Source organism: Piliocolobus tephrosceles, chromosome 6 (genome assembly GCF_002776525.5).
Source record: "Piliocolobus tephrosceles isolate RC106 chromosome 6, ASM277652v3, whole genome shotgun sequence".
In the NCBI taxonomy this organism is placed as follows: Eukaryota; Metazoa; Chordata; class Mammalia; order Primates; family Cercopithecidae; genus Piliocolobus; species Piliocolobus tephrosceles.
Window position 1 is genome coordinate 3834999 of NC_045439.1, and position 22155 is coordinate 3857153.

The following is a 22155-nucleotide window of genomic DNA, read 5'->3' on the forward strand; positions in this document are numbered from 1 at the left end:
GTGCCCACCTGCAGTATTAGCCATGTGTGGTGGTGCCCACCTGCAGTCCTACCCACTCAGGGGCTGAAGTGGGCAGCTGCTTGAGCCCAGGCCTTCCATGGCTGGAACACTACAGTCCCAGGATGGACAACAGACCAAGATCCTGTCTCCAAAAACAAAAACAAAATATGCCCCCCAAACATCTAGTGTTTATTAAGCAGAAAAAAACCCAGAGATGAGCTGCCACCATCATGCTAACTGGAAAGTGAGTGGCAACGAGACAGGTAAGAAAAAGGATGCAAAGGTAATCACACTTAAAGAAAAAACAAGATGAAAAATGGAAAAGCCATCCACTTGTCCTGGCGCCCTACCTAGACACCACCACCCTTCCACCACGTTCCTGCCCAGCCCTCAGTCATACAGAACCTTGTTTTCTACTTTACTGTGGGCATAGTGATTCCTCTTTTAATGTCAGATCATTTTATTCTCCACTCAGAGAAAGACCTAATGCAACCTGCACTGTTCACTGGCTAATTTATGAGACATGCCCAGCCCCCTTCTCGCTGGTAGAGGCTGACGATGTCCTGGGAAGGAGGAAGAGCAGTACACAACGCACGGGCACACCAAATTCAGCTAAGGAGCTTCTGGGTAAGGCTTTTGCTTTTCCTGCTAAAAGGGACAGACAGCTTACCTCCACCCCCACCTCCTCTTCATACTGCCCTGAATGCAGATGTGAGGGCTGCAAAATGGCTCCAGCAGCTTCCAACATGAGGCAACAAGCAAGATGAAAAGCCAACAGCTGAGAATGGCAGAGTAGAAGACCTGAAAAGTTCCTGGGTCCCTGAGAGCATCACTGAACACATGAGTAACACCAGTAGCCACTGATGCTGGCACTTCTTGCTATTTGCGAAAAATAAACCCTAAATTGCTTAAGTTGCTGTTAGTCAAGTTTTCTGTTATTCTCAGAATGTATCCTTGATATACCAAACATGACGGCCTCCAGAACAAGTGGCCCCTGTGGACTGACTGCCCATTTTGAGTCTAGAAGCACATTTGGCAATGAACACACTGCTGCACTGTGGCCCTAGAAAGGCTGTGGAAAGGAAATCACGCACCTCCTCTCTGAGTGAGGCTGAGTCCTCACTCTTCATAATTGTGAGCGACCTTCAAATTTTAAAAATTCTTGCTCTTGACCCTGCTCTGAAAACCGAAGAATCTTTTCTCTCTCATACTAGGGAGTCAATAACACCTACGGAGAAGAGAAGGGCCTCTTTTTCTTTCCTCAACGTATTAAACAGCAACCACCAGGAGCTCACTCAGCAGAGGGAGAAAGGAGCATCCTTGTAAAGGAAGATAACAATGTCAACAAGAGCTCACAGCCCCAGAGAGAGTTCTTCCAGTACAAACAGAGCTTCAAATGCTCTCTCACACAGTAGCCCAGACATATTCTGAGAGATCAGGCAGGCCAGGATTAATCTCATTTGAAAAGAGGCCTACAAAGATTAAGTGATTCTCCTAAGATGAGAGTGCAGCTGTGCCAGCAGCCATGACAAGAAGCCGCTCCTCTGGGCACACAGAGCGTACGTGGGTCCCGGTCTGGGCTGCCTCCCTAAACCACAAGAAAGACGGCAGCACACCCTGCTCTTAGTGTCTATGAGATGACAGTTGGTCTCCTGTTTAACCTTCCAAGGAAACCATCAAGATAAATCAAAAGCAGCAAAAACCAAAAATAAACTGTCAGTCAACAACTTGCTGACGGGTTTCTGGAATTGAATTCCAGAGAGAGAATGAAAGGACAGGAACCAACTACTAGGTAGAATTTTCGGTTTAAATGTACTATGCAATCAGATTAAAATAATAAGCTACATAGCAGGCAAAAATAATTACAAAAAGTGATTTAAAAAACAATATCCTTTACAAGAGCACAAAAAAGTACCAAATATCATGGAATGACTAACAACAGATGCATAAGCTCTTACACAGAAAACAACACAACATTGAGAGAAATTACAGACCTATAGAAGTGGAGGGGTATATCATGTTCACTGATCAGGAAACTCAATAAAGACATTAACTCTCCATTTTTATCTATAGGTGCAATACAATCCCAATCAAAATTCAAATTATTTTTCTGAAAATTGATAAAGTAATTCTAAATTTTATATGGAAATTAAAAGGCCAGGGATAACTAAGACAATCTTGGAGAACTTATATTACACTGGATAACTAAAATAAAGTACATAAAGTTAGGACAGAATGTATCGGTGAAGGATGGACAAACAGATCAAAGCAACAGAGAACCAGACTCATATGCATACAGACACTGGATGTAAAACAAAGGTACTGCTGCATTGCAAAGGAGAAAGGACAGTTTCTTCAAAAAATACTTGACCAAATTGATACTCATATGAAAACAAAACAGTGACTATTAATCCTACATGTAACAACAAATACAGAAAAACATTTCTAGATCAAAATGTAAAAGGTAAAACAACACTTCTAAGATTAACATGGGAGAATATCGTCATGACCTTGAGAAAGGTGAACAGAACTCAAAAACACTAACCTGAAAAGACTAAGAAACTAAACTACCTTAAAATTAAAATTACTGTTCATCAAAAGATACCATTAAGAGTCACAGAATGGAAAACATATTTACAGTATTTACAATACAAGTTGTAGAAAACAACTCAGAGCCTAAATAACACCTATAAACCAGTAAGAAAATATGCAACCTGACAGAAAAAAAACAGATGAGACTTGAGTACACATCACAAAAGAGGATATCCAAATGGCCAACAAATGGATGAAAAGGTGAGCAACCTCACTAGCCATCAGGGAACTGCCAAATAAAAAGTACAATGAGGCATCATTATAACCCATTAGAAGGGCTAAAATGTAAGACTACCAAAATATAGCAATGATGTAGCGCAGTGGTTCTCAAATGGGGACAATTGTGCCCCTGTGAGGTAATCTGGTGATGCCTAGGGATATTTCTGTTGTCACAACTGGTAGGGGGAGGGTGCTACTAGCATTTAGTGGGTCAAGACCAGGGATGCTGCTAAACATCTTTACAGTGTACAGAATAGCCCAACATGGCGATAGTGCTACAGCTGAGAAACGCTGATGAGCAACCAAAACGCACATCAAATAACAGGATCGCTTTGAAAAACTGTTTAGCTCTCAGGTTGAAAGAAAGCCAGACATAAACAGTATCATGAGTTTGATTTATATAAAATTCAAAAATGGACAAAAACAACCTATGGTTTTAAACATCAGAACAGGGTCGAGTGTGGTAGCTCACACCTGTAATCTCAGTACACTTTGGGAGGCTGAGGCAGGCAGATCACTTGACCTCAGGAGTTCAAGACCAGCCTGGGGAACATGGCAAAACCCTGTCTCTACTAAAAATACAAAAAATTAGCCAGGTTGATGGCAAGCGCCTGTACTCCCAACTACTTGGGAGGCTGAGGTGGGAGGATTGCTTGAGCCCTGGAAGCAAAGGTTACAGTGAGCCAAGATCGCACCGCTGTACTCCAGCCTGGGCAACAGGACAAGACACTGTCTCAAAAACAAAATAAAATTAAAAAGAAAAAAAATCAGAATAGTGGCCACCTACAAGGAGGAGTCAGGTAATAAAAGAGGGGCGAAGTTGCTGAGGGCAATGCAGCATTCCATGGAACAGTGACCAGGAGGGAAAATGCATGGGCCTGGGGGCAACATTCCATTTTCTGATTCAGATGCAGGTTACGGGGGTATGTTCATATTGTAAGAAATCATGGAGACACAGACACATATATAATATAAATATGATATTCATATGCTTTCCTATATACTTCAGAAATACTTTCAGATGACACTATATCCATCCACTTCAATTTACATGTTCGTTAAAAAGAAAAAAAAAATCAATGGGCTAGTATTCAAGATCTGTCCAATTCCTTAGAAACAGAATGCTCCTTTGAGATTTATGGAAAGAGAACGTTCACATATATGAATAACAGAAACACCTCTAAAGTGCTAATTAACTCTTTTACATTCAAGACCTGGCTTAGGAGTACCTGTCGTTTGACTGAAACTAGTTCCATGTCTAGTTGTCTCAGCACCGTGGTAGCAGCAGTGGCATTGGCAGAAACAGCCTCCACATCTTCTTGAGAAAGAAACATTCCTTTAGGAGGTTTCCTTTTTGCTCTATTTTTAGCTTGTGTGCTATGTTTTTCTTTTTTGACCTGAGGAACTGTCTCAGTAGGGGGCACCTGCATGATACACATGTGATAAATGAAACTTAAAAAAAAAAGTCAATAAACATATTTATTTCCTTAGCATGGCACCAAAACAATCTAAGACAAATACCATGCCCTATCACAACCAAATGAGATCTACAAATTCTAACAGGCAGTTCACAGACAGAATTTGGGCTATGGAGTTTTGACTAAACACAACGAAACTGTGTTCCATTCCTCCTTGTACAAATACTTCCTTACTCTATCATTTTAAGCCAATGAAAATAAGAATTCTCGGCTTCCTAGAAAAAAATCTGTATTTGCTGCTAGTGAGTTTTGTGGCCACACACACATCTGTATTTATCTACATGAAATTATGGCTTTTTACACACATTTTTGGAAAACACAATTTTTAGGGCAACTCATATGACTTACTCTAAAATAATATACCTTCTCATTTAAAAATGCATGACGGCTATTAACGTCTGTAAAACCAAAACCTTCAGAAATGAAACAGTAAAATCTTGTCAAGTTAAAGAATATAATTTACTGATAACCATTTTAAGAACAAGAAGTTTTTATAATTGCTCATAATTTCATCTTGTTAGTGCATTAGCATTCACTGATAAAGCTGAAAATATGACTTTCTGCTTCGTATTTTAGAAGACTGAGCTAAAGACACTGCAAAACTATAATGGTAGTGATAATTTCTTCAATAAGCGGGTAATACAAAAATATTAGTAGGCAATAAACTGTGCTCTGTATGGGACCATGATGTTTAATAAAGATTACCAACGGACTACGTCTGTTCTAGTATCATTTTAACACTTAAAAGAAACTATGGGCCAGGCGGCTGGGCACAGTGGCTCACGCCTGTAATCCCAGCACTTTGGGAGGCCCAGGCGGGCAGATCACGAGGTCAGGAGATTGAGACCATCCTGGCTAACACGGTGAAACCCTGTCTCTAGTAAAAATACAAAAAATTAGCCGGGTGTGGTGGCAGGCATCTGTAGTCCCAGCTACTTGGGAGGCTGAGGCAGGAGAATGGCATGAACCCGGGAGGCGGAGCTTGCAGTGAGATGAGATCGTATCACTGCACTCCAGGCTGGGCAACAGAGCATGACTCCGCCTCAAAAAAAGAAAAAAAACAAACAAAAAAAGAAACTATGATGGGCCAGGTGTGGTGGCTCACAGCTGTAATCTCAGCACTTTGGGAGGCCGAGGCAGGTGGATCACTTGAGGTCAGGAGTTCAAGACCAGCCTGGCCAAGATGGTGAAACCCCGTCTCTACTAAAAATACAAAAATTAATCAGGTGTGGTGGCAGGCCCCTGTAATCCCAGCTACTTGGGAGGCTGAAGCAGAGAATTGCTTGAACCCAGGAGGCGGAGGCTGCAGTGAGCTGAGATCGGACCACTGCACTCCAGCCTGGGCGACAGAGCAAGACTCCATCCCCCCCCCCCCCCCCAAAAAAAAAAAAAGAAACTATGATTTAGCCATTTTCTTTCTGAATCAGAAATAACATTATATAAACAGGAATTATAAAAATTGTATGAAATCAAGTGTTTTCTCTCATTTAAAATGTGCCACTGAAAAACCTGGTAAATAGCAATACATCAACACAAAGCTTAATAAAAACTCCAACTACAGTATGATTTCCCAAAGAATCTAATTTAGCTAACCCTCAGGGTCTTATTTGGGCATTCATATAAATTATGCAAAAAAAAAATGACCAATTTCCAATTTGGTGATATATAACCAAAAAAAGCCTCAACAATATATATATATATCTAGAACACGCTGACTCAACAATTCGACTTCCAGGAATTAGTTCTAATAAAAAACAAAAACCTACGAGCACAAATATTGAGTTATGTGAGAATCAATCAATCCAGCATTGTTTATAAAAGCAAAAAACAGGAAGAATAAACAACTGGAAAATCCACATAGAATAAGGTAACTCAATTATGAAATATTCATGTGACAGAATAATATATAGCTATGTATACAAATATATTTAACATAAAAAAATTCAAGGTCCAGCCTGACCAACATGGTGAAACCCCATCTCTACTAAAAATCAAAAAAAACTAGCAGGGTATGGTGGCATGTGCCTGTAATCCCAGCTCCTCGGGAGGCTGAGGCAGGAGAATCACTTGAACCTGGGAGGCAGGGGTTGCAGTGAGCCAAGATCATACTACTGCACTCCAGCCTGGGCAACAGAGTGAGACTCTGTCTCAAAAAAAAAAAAAAAAAAAAAAAAATTCAAGGGGCTGGGCTGGGGATGGCTCATGCCTGTTATCCCAGCACTTTGGGAGGCCATAGTGGAAGGACTGCTTGAGCCCAGGAGTTGGCGGCTGCGGTGAGTCACGGTGCCACTGCATTCCAGCCTGAGTGACACAGAAGGCCCTGTCTCAAAAAACAAAAAACAAAAAACAAAACAAAACAAAAAAACCCAAGGTAGAGTAAATTTTGAAAGGTTCTAAAAACTACAAAGCTCCCATTCTATTATTTCCAAAAAGTGACTAGATTCAGAATTAAGAATATAAATTTTACTGAGAGTTCTCAGGAAAAAGTCACCAAAAGGTTGACGGTGATTATGGATAATATTATAAATCGCTTTAATTTTCTTCTTTCAGTTGGCTGTATTTCCTACCTTGTCTATAAGAAGCATATATCACTGATGTCATTTTAAAGTTTAGATAAATTTAGACCCTTCTGTTTTTACAGGCTTAAAATAACTGTTCTTATAATTTGGAGCAGAGAGAGAGAACTCCCTGAGAAATTTTATTGAAACTATAGACTGTGTCTTCAGAAAAATACCTCTATGAACCTATGTAAAAGTTACATGCAATTGTAGGGGTTCGCGAGCCCCCTGAATCCAGAAACTACAATCTCTTGTATAATTATTTTTTAAAATGATGAGATGAAACAGTCACCATGTGAGAGAGGATGGTCCTGGCTCACCCTGGTGTGACCAAATTACTGCTTCTGAGTAACAGGAGGGCTGGGCTGAGTCCCTGCCAGCTCCCTGCAGTCACCCCAGGCACGGCATGTGTGCCTAGGATAGGCAGATGCTGGGGCAGCTATAGTGTGAATGGAGACCCTACGGCTGCCTGGAATTCACCAGACCACTTGCTAGCCTACTGAGCTAATGGTTTATGAAGAAAGTCAGTGAGGACTGCTGTCCTAGGGAACATCATTACTCATTAGTGCTATTTTCTCTCCTTTAAGGCTTCCTTTATTCATATCTATTGGCAAACAAAATTATACAATCTACAAAGCAAAGACAGTATTGTTGAAAAAACAGTCATATCATGCTGCTTTCCACATAGCACTTAATGTATTAAGCAAGAGGAATGTTTTATTTATGAAACTAGTAATAAAACTTATTCGCCTAAACAATACTAGGGGGAAAAATACCTCCTTTTTGCTTTCCTTGTTTTGATCAACCTCAATGTCAATGGGATTATTTCCATTTGTTTCTTCCAGTTCATCCTCACTGGAAGACAAGAACAAGTTATTGAATGGTTATTTTGTACTAATTTTACCAAATACAAACAATAAATTGATTTAACTGAAAATTTTGCACTAATTTTACCAAATATAAACAATAAATTGATTTAATATAAAATTAGTATGTTTTCAGGCTGCTGAGATAAAAACATCTTTGTAATTGAAACAGAATACCAACTCCATAGTTCTTTCAGTCTAAATGATGAAAAACTACTAAAATAGATTCCTAACTTTCCAATCCAGATCGAAAACATGATTGCTCTGTATTTGTAAACTGAAAATATCAAAGTGAAAATGCATTTACATGTTATTTTCCCATAATTATCTACTGAGGACTAGGATATGATTACTAAACAAAACTGAGAAATTATGGAGAATAAATTTCCACTGCATTGGGAACAAACCTGCCAACAAGTAAAAAAATCCTTTTTCAAGTACCATCTTTCTACCCAAGGCCACACAAAGTCTGAGGCTTTTCTGGTGTCCTGGACAACCAATGTTTTAAAATTAAGTTTAATTTTAAAAAGAAAATTTACATTGGTATATACTTCAAATGCTTTTTGTAATATCCTGAATGTAGTATTTTTTTATTTAATTTCAATTTAATTTAATTCAGTATTTCATTAAATTTAAAACAAACAAGAGAAGTCCCGGTGTAGGTAGGAATGCAACTGTAAAACATGAGAAAACTAAGTCTACAGAAGTCAAGTAGCCTGCCCCAGTTTGCCCACCTTGCACTGCTCTGGAATCCACCCCAGGAGACCATGCCTACTATGCGCCACCTCCTCCCCATCCTCCACCAAGGTGGCAGGAAGCTCTAGCTGAGGAAAGAGTGTCCACAAGAAGAAAGAGCCTTCGGTAAGGGCATTTTTGTCCCAGTCCCTGCCATGACTTTCACAGGCAAGTCCTGTTAGAAAGTCAACAATTTATCAGGTGCTGCTGCAGCATATCCATCCCTGCATCCCAAAAGTGGTTAAGGTGCACATGGGAGGTGGAGGCAGAGCAGTTCTTGGCCCCATCAGGGCCAAGTAATGTAATGTAATGTAGGAAGGAAGGAAGGAAGGGAGGGAGGGAGGGAGGGAGGGAGGGAAGGAAGGAAGCTTCCAGGGAGTAAGAATGGAAGTGTTGGCAGGTATTCTCATTTCGTACTCAAGGATATCCAATTCCATTCTGTATTATTTAATTTTGATTGCGGTTTAGTAAACTGCACCTGCTTGTAGTAATAGACTTACTATACAGACAGTAAACTAGGGAAATGAAAAAGCTTCATTAAAAATTAATAAGAGTACTCATCCCTAAATAGACCTACTAGTATGTAAGTCGGAGGCAAAAATATGCAGATGTATCATAGTCAATAATTGCATAGGCTCTTACAATTGAAAAGAGCTTTGGAGATGTTCCTAACATCACTCTCAATTTATACTTGGGCCAAGAGGTTTGAATTCTCCAAAAGTGATACTCAACTTTCAATGTGTTCTCACATGTTACTTTTTCATTTGAAATGATAAAATTCCATCCTGAGATGGGACGCCGGGGACCATATATTTCATCCTCCTTCATTTTTTTTATTATTGATAAAAATATGACAGGAAATGTGGAAAATAGGATTTTTTAAAACCTACCTATCTCTCACCACTTTAACAAGAAAACCATTAGGTCTGCATGCTGCCTTCTGGACTTCAAACATCTTCATTTTAGAGTTAAGGAAAACAAGAGGCTTGGGGAAGACGCATGTTGAACTCACCTGTCTGTATGTACAATTTTACTATGTTAAAAAAATAAATGAAAGACCTTAAACATCCCAGTGTAGCCTGTGGCATGTTAGTGGAATCTTCAGAGCTCACACTAGAACCCATTTCTGAGTGTGAGTTGGCCATTTCCACTTCTCTAAGCTACATATAAGACTGAGGAAGTGATGGTTAAGAAGTATTCTCCATACTAAGCTATCCTTAAAACTAACATCTTTATTAAGAAATTATAGGCCGGGCGCGGTGGCTCAAGCCTATAATCCCAACACTTTGGGAGGCTGAGGCGGGCGGATCACGAGGTCAGGAGAACGAGACCATCCTGGCTAACATGGTGAAATCCCGTCTCTACTAAAAATACAAAAAAATTAGCCAGGCAAGGTGGTGGGTGCCTGTAGTTCCAGCTACTTGGGAGGCTGAACCAGGAGAATGGCGTGAACCTGGGAGCTTGCAGAAAGGCGAAGCTTGCAGTGAGCTGAGATCGCGCCACTGCACTCCAGCCTGGGCGACACAGCAACACTTGTCTCAAAAAAAAAAAAAAAAAAAAAAAATCATAAAATGTTTCTCTTTCTCATTCACACACAAAAAACAGATGGTCAAAAAAAGAAGCAGCAACTCTAAATTGTATTGTTGTATTTTTGTTTCCACATGACAAAGGTAAAAACACACCAAATGGATCTTGTAAAACTATGCCATATTAAACCTCAAACTACAAAATAAAAGATTTTTTTAATTAAAAGGAGCCACCCCTTCTAAAGGGGCAGGAAAAAAAATGGGTCAAAGTTAACTGACTCAAAATGGAAGTTCACTGACTGCAGAGAAAGAGAGGTGAGAAAAAAATCCCTGAATAATGTCACACACTCTAATACATCTCATGAACATGCAGTTCCACTGGGAAGGCACGGGGAGAAAACCAGTCATTCTGCTTTGCCTTTGTGTATCTGGGGCTCTTAGATAGTCCCCTAAGTGGTTAGACAACACCCCAGCCACGTGCTCACCTCTCCTCCCGCTCCCGTTTTTGTTTCCGGGCATGGCGATCCATCACACTAGTTTTAGTCCTTGTCTTCTTCCAAGAATAGTAAAATTTTACCAGACTTGCTATAGATTTATCAGGAAGCTAAACATAAAAAATGAGTTGGTTTATTTGAATATAAAAGTAATCTAGAAAAATCAAATGTTTAGATACCTTTAATAAGGATCACTCTTCTATGTCTGAAGCCATAGCCCTTTTTTCTGATAAGAAAAAATTGATAAATGGATTCTTATCAATAGACATTTTAAATTACTGAAGTTTGTAAGTGAAACTTAGTCAATGAAAACCAATTCAAGATGAATCAAGAGTTTTCACACACCCAATGTCCTTAAATAAAACTTAGTTTATTTTTTAAAAATTCATGTTAACACTTAATGCAAATGTCAGTAAGCTTTTAAGTAGGAGTCTACCAAAGAGCTTTCCAGAATGTAAATGGTAAGTCAGCTGTCCCCAAGCAGACAGAGCCCCTTGAGGCACCACCTCAGACAACCATGAAAGATCTTTTGTGCTGGGCGCGGTGGCTCACGCCTGTAATCCCAGCATTGTGGGAGGCCGAGGCGGGCGGATCGTGAGGTCAGAAGATTGAGACCATTTTGGCTAATATGGTGAAACCCTGTCTCTACTAAAGATACAAAAAAGGCCGGGCGCGGTGGCTCAAGCCTGTAATCCCAGCACTTTGGGAGGCCGAGACGGGCGGATCACGAGGTCAGGAGATCGAGACCATCCTGGCAAACACGGTGAAACCCCGTCTCTACTAAAAAATACAAAAAAAAACTAGCCGGGCGAGGTGGCGGGCGCCTGTAATCCCAGCCACTTGGAAGGTTGAGGCAGGAGAATGGCGTGAACCCGGGAGGCGGAGCTTGCAGTGAGCTGAGATCCGGCCACTGCACTCCAGCCTGGGCGACAGAGCGAGACTCCTTCTCTCAAAAAAAAAAAAAAAAAAAAAAAAAAAAAGATACAAAAAAATTAGCCAGGCGTGGTGGCATGCGCCTGTAGTCCCAGTTACTCAGGAGGCTGAGGCACGAAAATCGCTTGAACCCGGGAGGTGGAGGCTGCAGTGAGCCAAGATCGCGCCACTGTACTCCAGCCTGGTGAAAGAGCGAGACTCCGTCTAAAAAAAAAAAAATCTTTCGTATGGGTCTCATCTTTTGGGAGTCCCAACAAGAGGGACGGGCGGGTGGGGAGGGTCCAATCGCAGATGACAGGATGGGAAGTGCTAGAAGTGCTTTACTCCTGTAACTGGAAAACTCCTGTCCACAGAGCAGCACGTACTAAGCTGAATCTTCTAAAGGGGAACTTTATCAAAAATGGGAATGTTTATGTTTGAGTATGATATCCCTATCTCAAGTATGCTGCAGAAGAGAGTAGCTAGGAGAAAAAACTAGTTAGAACTCAGTGGTCTCATCTACTTACCATTTGTTGGATTCTATGAAAAGTTTTCCCATGAAAACTAAAGGCTTGCTCAAATAAGACTTTATCTTCCACAGTCCACTCATCTGGGAAAGGGGTAAAGTTGGGCAAATCAGCCAACGACTTTTCGATATTATGTTTATGCCAGAAGAGCATCCCAAGAGCCTACAAAAATCATATCAGTGAAATTTTAGATCAAAAAACAATGAAAATGGAAATGAGACCAAAAAAAAGAAAAGTGAGAACTACTTCATATTTAGACAAACTCACTCATATACAGTGCTAAGTGGCAGACACTGTCAGATGCCCCTTTTTCTATTCTTTGTAATTGTGGTAACATACACACAACATACTTTTTTTTTCAGGTGATGTAATTTTTATTATAGGTATGTCTTTTAATATAGATATAAGTATCAAGAAAGAGTGAAGCAATTTAAATAAATTATTTAATTTTCAAACAAAATACAGTATGTTTTAATTGGAAATTACACATACAATAAAAATATTTTTCTTGGATACAATAAGTATACAATTCAGGATGGTGACAACTTGTTAGGTACAGCAACAAGGGAAGGTGATACTTGTTAGGTATGGCAACATAGGTATCATCAGGGAAGTGGTCACAGAGAAACTATCTACAAACAATTATTCTAAAATAGTTAAAAATTAGCATGAACATAAAGAGATGAAATGAAAAATGAATACTGGCTTTCACTCCTTAGAAACTGGCTGGGTGTGGTGGCTCACACCTGTAATCCCAGCACTTTGGGAGGCCGAGGTAGGTGGATCACATGAGGTCAGGAGTTCAAGACTAGCCTGGCCAACATGGTGAAACCCTCTCTCTACTAAAAATTTGAAAAAACATTAGCTGGGCATAGTGGCGCATGCCTGTAGTCCCACCAATTCAGAAGGCTGAGGTAGGAGAATCACTTGAACCTGGGAGGCAGAGGTTGTTCCAGCTTGGGTGACAGAGACTCCTCAAGGGAGGGACGGAGGATTTATTATTGTCATTACATTTTTCTAATAGAAACTTGATTTCGGCCGGGCGCGGTGGCTCATGCCTGTAATCCCAGCACTTTGGGAGGCCAAGGCAGGCGGATCATCTGAGATCAGGAGTTTGAGAGCAGCCTGGTCAACATGACGAAACCCTCTACAAAAGACTCTACTAAAAATACAAAAAATTAACTGAGTGTGGTAGCCCGTGCCTGTAATCGTAGTTATTCAGGAGGCTGAGGCAGGAGAATCACTTGAACCAGGGAGGCACAGGTTACAGTGAGCCGAGATTGCACCACTGCACTCTAGCCTGGGCAACAGAGTGAGACTCTGTCTCAAAAAAAAAAAGGAAAAAAAAATTACATAAATTTTATCCACCCAACCATCCAAGTGAACAGTTCAGTAGTATTAAATACATTCATAATGTTGTACAATCATCCCAATACCCATCTCCAGAGCTCTTTTCAACTTGTAATAGGGAAACTCTGTACCCATTAAACAACAGTTCCTATTCCCTCTCCCTCTTCCTCCCAACCCCCAGCCCTGACAACTATCATTCGACTTTCTGTCTTCAAGACGGGCGGATCACGAGGTCAGAAGATCAAGACCATCCTGGCTAACACGGTGAAACCCCGTCTCTACTAAAAAATACAAAAACCTAGCCGGGCGAGGTGGCGGGCGCCCTGTAGTCCCAGCTACTCAGGAGGCTAAGGCAGGAGACTGGCGTAAACCCGGGAGGCGGAGCTTGCAGTGAGCTGAGATCTGGCCACTGCACTCCAGCCTGGGCGACAGAGGGAGACTCCATCTCAGAAAAAAAAAAAAGGCCGGGCGCGGTGGCTCAAGCCTGTAATCCCAGCACTTTGGGAGGCCGAGACGGGTGGATCATGAGGTCAGGAGATCGAGACCATCCTGGCTAACACTGTGAAACCCCGTCTCTACTAAAAATACAAAAAACTAGCTGGGCGAGGTGGCGGGCGCCTTAGTCCCAGCTACTCGGGAGGCTGAGGCAGGAGAATGGCGGGAACCTGGGAGGCGGAGCTTGCAGTGAGCTGCGATCGCGCCACTGCACTCCAGCCCAGGCGACAGAGCGAGACTCCGTCTCAAAAAAAAAAAAAGATTATTTTTATTATTGATCGGGTGTGGTCACTCACGCCAGTAATCCCAGCACTTTGGGAGGCTGAGGTGGGCAAATCACCTGAGGTCAGGAGTTCAAGATCAGCCTTGCCAACACGGCGAAACCCCATCTCTACTAAAAACACAAAAATTAGCCAAGTGTGGTGGCTTGCGCTTATAATCCCAGCTACTCTGGAGGCTGAGGCAAGAGAATCACTTGAACCTGGGAGGTGGAGGTTGCAGTAGGTCGAGATCATGCCATTGCACTCCAGCCCGGGTGACAAGAGCGAAGCTCTGTCTCAAAAAAATTTTTTAAAATTTATTATTACTATTATTATTATTATCATTATTTGAGGCAGAGTCTGGCTCTGTCACGCAGGCCAGAGTGCAGTGGTACTCATTGCAACCTCCACCTCCCAGGGCCAGGTGATCATCCTTGATTGCCTCAGCCTCCCAAGTAGCTGGGATTACAGACAAATGCCACCACACCTGGCTAATTTCTTTTTTTTTTTTCTTTTGAGATGGAGTCTTGCTCTGTTGCTCAGGCTGGAGTGCAGTGGCACGATCTCGGCTTACTGCAAGCTCCGCCTCCTGGGTTCACGCCATTCTCCTGCCTCAGCCTCCTGAGTGGCTGGGACTACAGGCACCTGCCACCACGTCCAGCTAATTTTTTTTTTTTTTTATTTTTAGTAGAGATGGGGTTTCACCGCGTTGGCCAGGATGGTCTTGATCTCCTGACCTCGCGATCCGCCCGCCTCGGCCTTCCAAAGCACTGGGAATACAGGCGTAAGTCACCATTCCCAGACAAATTTCTTGTACTTTTTGTAGAAACAGGGTTTTGCCATGTTGCCCAGGCTGGTCTTGAACTCCTGGGCTCAAGTGATCTACCCACTCTGGCCAGAAGTAGAATTGGTGGATAATATGGTAATTCTATTTTTAATTTTTTAAGGAGCTGCCATCCTGTTTTCCCCACCAGCTGTACCATTTTACATTCCCACCAACAGTGAACGTCCTTGTCTCTTATAACCTTTTTAAATTTAAAGTCTATTTTGACTGATATTATTATAATCACTCCTGCTTTCTTTCAGTTACTACTTGCATGGGATACCATTTTCCACCCTTTCACTTTGAAATTGTGTCTTCGAAGCTAATGTTAATCTCTTGTATATAGTGGGATTCTGTATTTTTTACCCATTCTGACAATCTCTGTCCTTTGGAAAGTTTAATCCATTTATATTTAAAGTAATCACTGATAAGGAGGAACTTTTGTCATTTGGCTATTTGTTTCGTATACTCCTTAAAGCTTTTTATGTCCTTCATTTCCTGAATTACTGTCTTTTTAGTTTTTTTTTTTTTTTTTTTTGAGACAGGGTTTCACTCTCGTTGCTCAGGCTGGAGGAGCAATGGCATGATCTTGGCTCACTGCAACCTTCTCCCTTCCAGGCTCAAGCAATTCTCCTGATTCAGCCTCCTGAGCAGCTGGGACTACAGGTGCATGCCACCATGTGCAGCTATTTTTTTTTTGTAGAGACAGGGTTTCGCCATGTTGCCCAGGTTGGTCTCCAACTCCTGAGCTCAAGTGATCTGCCCAAAGTGCTGGGATTATAGGTGCGAGCTACCACGTCCAGTCTCATTTTTATGTTTTGTTGATTATTTATAGTGAAAGATTTAAATTTCTTTCCATTTCGTTGTATATATATTCTATAACTATTTTCTGAGGCTGGGCGTTGTGGCTCCCACCTGTAACCTTAGCACTCTGGGAGGCCAAGGTGAGAGGATCACTTGAGCTCAGAAGTTGGAGACCAGCCTGGGGAACGTTGCAAGACCATGAATCTACGAAAAACAAACAAACAAGTTAGCCAGGCATGGTGGTGCACACCTGTAATTGCAGCTACTTGAGGGGCTGAGGCAGGAGGACTGCTTGACTCAGCCCAGGGGTTTGAGGCTGCAGTGAGCTATGATCACACTACTGCACTCCAGCATGGGTAACAGAGCAAGACCTTGTCTCAAAACAAAACAAACAAAAAGACACAAGTTTTTATTTATTTTAAATTGCATATTAGGCCTTTATTACACTGATCTAGAAAGAAAGATTTAGTACAGTTATGCTCAAAATGAATACTGGGTCCACATGGCAGAGCCAAGCAATTAGAACACGATTTAGAAATCAGTCAGTGAAAGACATTTGGACATGATCAAGAGGCATTTCACTGCCACAAAACAAGGTAGGGGAGGGATTCAAAAACCCATAGCAGGATGCAATCCTACCCCTTAGAGGTCAAGAAGTTTATCCCATATTGGTGTGAGGAATGGCTTCTTTTCCTTTTTTTATTTTTATTTTTTTGTTGTTGTTGATACAGAGTTGTGATCTAGAGTGCAATGACATGATCTTGGCTCACTGCAACCTCTGCCTTCCAGGCTCAAGCGATCTTCCCACCTCGGCCTCCAGAGTAGCTGAGACTACAGGCACACACTACCACGTTTAGGTGATTTTAAAATTTTTTGTAGAGATGAGGTGTCACTATATTGCCCATGCTGGTTTCAACCTCCTGGGCTCAACTAACCCTCCCACCTCATCCTCCCAAGTAGCTGGGACCACAGACACATACCACCATGCCTGGCTTTTAATTTTTTCCAGAGACAGGATTTTGCCATGTTGTCCAGGATGGAATGGCTTATTTTCTGATGACCACATGTGGGACTATTTCAACTGCCACCAAAAATTCCAGAAGGGGGCTGGGCGCGGTGGCTCACGCCTGTAATCCTAGCACTTTGGGAGGCCGATGTGGGTGGATCATGAGGTCAGGAGTTCGAGACCAGCCTGACCAACATGGGGAAACCCTGTCTCTACTAAAAACACAAAAATTAGCCGGGCATGGTGGTGGGCACCTGTAATCCCAGCTACTCAAGAGGCTGAGTCAGGAGAATCGTTTGAACCCGAGAGGCGGAGGTTGCAGTGAGCCGAGATCGCACCATTGCCCTCCAGCCTGGGTGACAGAGTGAGACTCCGTCTCAAAAAAATAAAATAAGGCCAGGCGCAGTGGCTCACGCCTGTAATCCCAGCGCTTTGGGAGGCTGAGACGGGTGGATCACGGGGTCAGGAGATTGAGACCATCCTGGCTAACACAGTGAAACTCCGTCTCTACTAAAACTAAAAAAAAAAAAAAAAAAAAAAAAAGTAGCCAGGTGCGGTGACAGGCACCTGTAGTCTTAGCTACACGGGAGGCTGAGGCAGGAGAATGGCAGGAACCCGGGAGGCAGAGCTTGCAGTGAGCCGAGATTGTGTCACTGCACTCCAGCCTGGGTGACAGAGTGAGACTCCGTCTCAAAAAATAAAAATAAAATAAAATAAAATAAAAATAAAAAATCCCAGAAGGGTTTTTGTTTCATATTGTTTTTACATACAATTTTTTGGAAAAGTAAATCTAACACATGAACTTAATACAGGATTGCTCTCAACCTTCTAGAGCCACCTTCCCTGGGGTCAGGGAGGAAATGGCTGTGTTTTCACATCACTGTGCAGGTTATAGCCATCTTCCACTGGAATGAGCAGAGCTCTCCTGACAGTAGTCTGACTAGAGAAGAGTACAGGATTGGCTCCTGGGGTCAAACAGGCTCTCTTTGCTTCTCCTCCTTGGTCATGACAGCATGGCTCCTCCCGCAAAGGTCCTTAGTAAACAAAGCCCTGGCAAAAGCCCAAGTCACTACCTCTCAACTCTCTTGGATAAGGGAACTTTCTCCCTGCACCAGAGGTGCTATTCTGACTAGATTATATGAAGCACGTGCGTGCAGGAGACAAAAATGGTTACAATGAACACGGGAGCCACGAGTTCCCATCTGCAGCTGCAACCTAAGATGCCTACAGGTGTGGTCAGCGTGGCATGTGCAGAAAGGAGGTGAAGAAGAATGGTTGGGCAGGGAGTGTTCCTTGAGAGAGCAGCCAGCCTGCTGGCCTTCACTTCTGGGCCTTGCCCTGAGCAGCCACAGCTTCCATGGCTTTATGCACGGTCTCTTCATCCCCCAGGAACTTTTTTCATTCATGGGCTTGATGGGCTTCAAGTTCTTGTCCAATTTATAGACAATGGGATTACCAGTACACAAGTTCAGCTCCACTATGGCCTCTTCAGAGAGACTCTCCAGCAGCTTTTAATTGAGAATATCCTCATTTCTCCCCTTTACTTTTGAAAGCATTTTCTCAGATACAGAATTCTCAGTTGACAGTTTTCTTCTCTTGCTGCTTTGAATATATTATTAGCCCACTTCCTCTGGCTTCCAAGGGTTTTGACAAGAAATACCCTAACAAGCTTATTCAGGATCCCTTATATGTATGTAATAGGTTAGTTCTCTCTTGCTGCTATCAAGATTCTCTCTCTTTTCGAAGTTTCCTTATGTGCTTTGGTGAGTTTGAGTTTATCCTACCTGGAGTTCACTGAGTTTCTTGGATGTTTTATTTCACGTCTTTCATCAAATTTGTGAAGTTTTTGGCCACTATTTCTTCAAATAATTCCTCTGTTCCTATCTCTTTCTCTTACCCCTTATGCAACTTTCATATGCATATGTTAGTCCACTCAATGTGTTCCTAGGGTACCTTAGGCTCTGGTTACTCTTCAATCTTTTCTCATCTGGCTGCTCAGACTCGAGTCATTGCCACTGTCCTTTCTTCACGTTCTTTCTTATTCTTTCTTGGGACTCTTCAAATCCGCCTTTGAGCATGCCTAGTGAATTTTTCATTTCAAGTGTTTAAGCTCTAGAATTTCAATTTGGTTTCCTTTTAGGTTTTCCATTTCCTTACTGTTATTTCCATTTGTTCATACATCATTTTCTTGACTTTATCTGTATCTTCTATCAGTTCTTTAAAAATATCTTTAAGATAGTTGTATTACAATATTTGCCTAGTAAATCTGCCACTAAGGTCTTTTCCCAGGGACAGTTTCTGTTGATCAATTTTTTTCTACCGAATGGGCATAAATTTACCATTTCTTTGTATGCTCTGTGATTTTTCTGTTAAAACCTAGACATCTGAATCTAATAATGTAGTAACTCATAACCACACTCTTCCTCAGGGTTTGCTACGTTTTTACTAAGGTTTTGCTTTCTTTTAGTTGTAGGCTGGCCTCCATACTGAGGATCAGCCTGAGTATAAACTGAAGGTCTTCTCTGAGGCACTGACTTTCCTTGCCACTGGTCACAGAACCAGCATGGTTCTAGGATCTGTGTTCTTCAAGTACCACACTTTACTGCCTCAATATATAAATGAAGAAAGTAATTTATGAAAGCACAACTGTGTTACTCTTTTAAAAATTATATATATATGATATATAAAGGTCTCAGCTTAGAAAAATGGTAGAAATAGAACAAGCAACAAAAGAGGTAAGATGAGATAATCTAGCAATACTTTGCTAATGGTAATTTTTACACCGGAATTATCATATAGGGAATTTTCATGCTAATGGTCTTTTTTTATTTTTTATTTTTATTTATTTATTTTTTGAGATGGAGTCTCGCTCTGTCACCAAGGCTGGAGTGCAGTGGCACCATCTCGGCTCACTGCAAGCTCCGCCTCCCAGTTTCACGCCATTCTTCTACTCCTCCGGAGTAGCTGGGACTACAGGCGCCCGCCACCACGCCCGGCTAATTTTTTTTTTTTTTTTTTTTTTTTTTTTTGTATTTTTAGTAGAGATGGGGTTTCACTGTGTTAGTCAGGGTGTTCTTGATCTCCTGACCTCGTGATCCACCCACCTCAGCCTCCCAAAGTGCTGGAATTACAGGCGTGAGCCACCGCACCCGGCCACTAATGACTGTTTTTAAAGGAGAAATGATCAAGACTACCATCCTTAAGAATTCATACAGGTATATTTTGTAATCATCTAATAATTAGAAGTAGCTTCAATGACCAGGATAGAGTAATTAAATATAAGGCCAAGTCCAAAAGAAAGTATACAATTTCACATAATCTGAACTTTTGGTAACTTCCATCATTCAGAAAAATAAGAAATGTCAGTAACTTACAGGTTTTAAGATCTAGATTAATGCCATGGAAAGCATTAATCCAACTTGATGTGTTTAAAGTAAATCATTAAAGCTGAAACAAGGTATCATCACACTTTTGCAGAAAAATAAATCTTGTGGATTTCTTGTTAGTACATTCCAAACAATATTTAAAAGAAAATCTTGGCCAGGCACAGTGGCTCACGCCTGTAATCCCAACACTTTGGGAGGCCCCTTCTCTACTAAAAATAAAAAAATTAGCCAGGCATGGTGGTGCGCGCCTGTAATCCCAGCAACTTGGGAGGCCGAGGCACGAGAATTACTTGAACCCCGGAGGCAGAGGTTGCAATGAGCTGAGATGCGCCATTGCATTCCAGCCTGGTTGCCAGAGCGAGACTCCATCTCAAGGAAGGGGAGGGGAAGCGAGGGGATAGGAGGGGAGGGGAAGGGAGGGGAGGGGAGGGACTTTAATCAAACATTTACAATCTGAAAATTATTCAAAATGGTGAATATTAAAACACTTCAGGTAAGAATGTGAAAACATGCGTCAAAAAACATCACTATACAACCAGAAGAATGAAAAATCACACATTCAAATGAGAAAGCACTATGTTCAAGCATCCAGCTCTTTAGTAATCATGAAGTAGTCAGTGTCCTAAAGGCTGTAGATCTGCTGAAATGCACAGATATGCCTTTCAAATCAAAGGGTCCTCTAATATTCATCTTGAACAAGAAAAAGAAGACCAGAGTTTGTGTAACACTACTAGTAATTACCAAAAAGTTGCTAATGAGGAAACACTGCTACTCAATACAGAGAAGAAAAAAATAAAATTATTTAGTTATAAATACTCATTTTTAACAGCAAAAGAAAGAAAACCATGATATTACCTGTTCCATGTTGTACCCATGCTTTTCTTTGGCAATGGCAATGTATTCATCCACTGAAAAACAAGATGAGACGCCAGTAAACAAACTGAGGGACAGAGTACACCCTATGGTCCACTAGAATTGATACACGTGTATATTTCAGGCCTGCTAATACGGTTTGACTGTGTCCCCATCCAAATCTCATCTTGATTTGTATCTCCCACAATTCCCAAGTGTTGTGGGAGGGACCCAACAGGAGGTAAGTGAATCATGGAGGATGGTCTTTCCTGTGCTATTCTCCTGATAGTAAGTCTCACAAGATCTGATGGTTTTAAAAAGGGGGAAAAAGGGGAGTTTCCCTGCACGAGCTCTCTCTCTTTGTCTGCTGCCATCCATGTAAAATATGACTTGCTCCTCCTCACCTTCCACCACAACTGTAAGGCCTTCCCAGCCATGTGAAACTGTAAGTCCATTAAACCTCCTTTTCTTCCCAGTCTTGGGAATGTCTTTACCAACAGCATAAAAACAGACTAATACACTTGTCATGTACAAGACTAAAAGAACAGACAATAACAAAACAGAATCATTATAATACAGTTATTGATCCCACAGAGAAACATCTGAATGAATATTCTGAAATATTAACAGCAGTTATTGCCTGGTGATGAGATTATGAGTCTTCTTTAAAAGAGAAAAACAAAGGCTCATGCCTGTAATCCTAACACTTCGGAAGCTGAGGCGGGAGGATCCCTTGAGGCCTGGAGTTCTAGATTAGCCTGGATAACATAGTGAAATCCTGTCTCTACAAATAATTTTTTAAAATAATTAGTCAGGGCCAGATGCGGTGGCTCACGCCTGTAATCCCAGCACTTTGGGAGGCTGAGGCAGGTGGATCACTTTGAGGTCAGGAGTTCGAGAGCAACCTGACCAACACGGCAGAACCCCATCTCTACTAAAAATACAAAAATTAGCTGGGTGTGGTGGCACACGCCAGTAATCCCAGCTACTCGGGAGGCTGAGGCAGGAGAATCGCTTGAACCCGGGAGGCAGAGGTTGAAGTGAGCCGAGATTGCACCACTGCACTCCAGCATGGCGACAGAGCAAGACTCCGTCTCAAAAAAAGAAAAAAGGAAAAGAAAGACAAAACCTTTAGTTCTACTTAAAACTTTCTACAACAAACAAGTATTACTTTAAACAATATGTTTAGCAGTAAAAATAAATATGAAATTGAGGGTCATTTTTAGTCTCAGCTCAGGTCGAATAATGAACAAACTATTCTTACGTTTTAAA

At 41.6% G+C, this 22155-nt stretch overlaps 1 protein-coding gene across 1 annotated transcript in view; it reads right to left on the reverse strand.

Moving 5' to 3' along the window:
- The window catches only part of RCOR1 (REST corepressor 1), a 132432-nt gene that overhangs the window by 9705 nt on the left and 100572 nt on the right, over window positions 1–22155 (reverse strand). Inside the window, exons 4-8 of the mRNA XM_023205674.1 lie at window positions 20887–20939; window positions 11908–12069; window positions 10460–10578; window positions 7624–7702; window positions 4041–4235 (exon numbers count right to left, since the gene is read on the reverse strand). Of these exons, the coding sequence (XP_023061442.1) occupies window positions 4041–4235; window positions 7624–7702; window positions 10460–10578; window positions 11908–12069; window positions 20887–20939 (608 nt within the window). The remainder of the gene's footprint in view (window positions 1–4040; window positions 4236–7623; window positions 7703–10459; window positions 10579–11907; window positions 12070–20886; window positions 20940–22155) is intronic.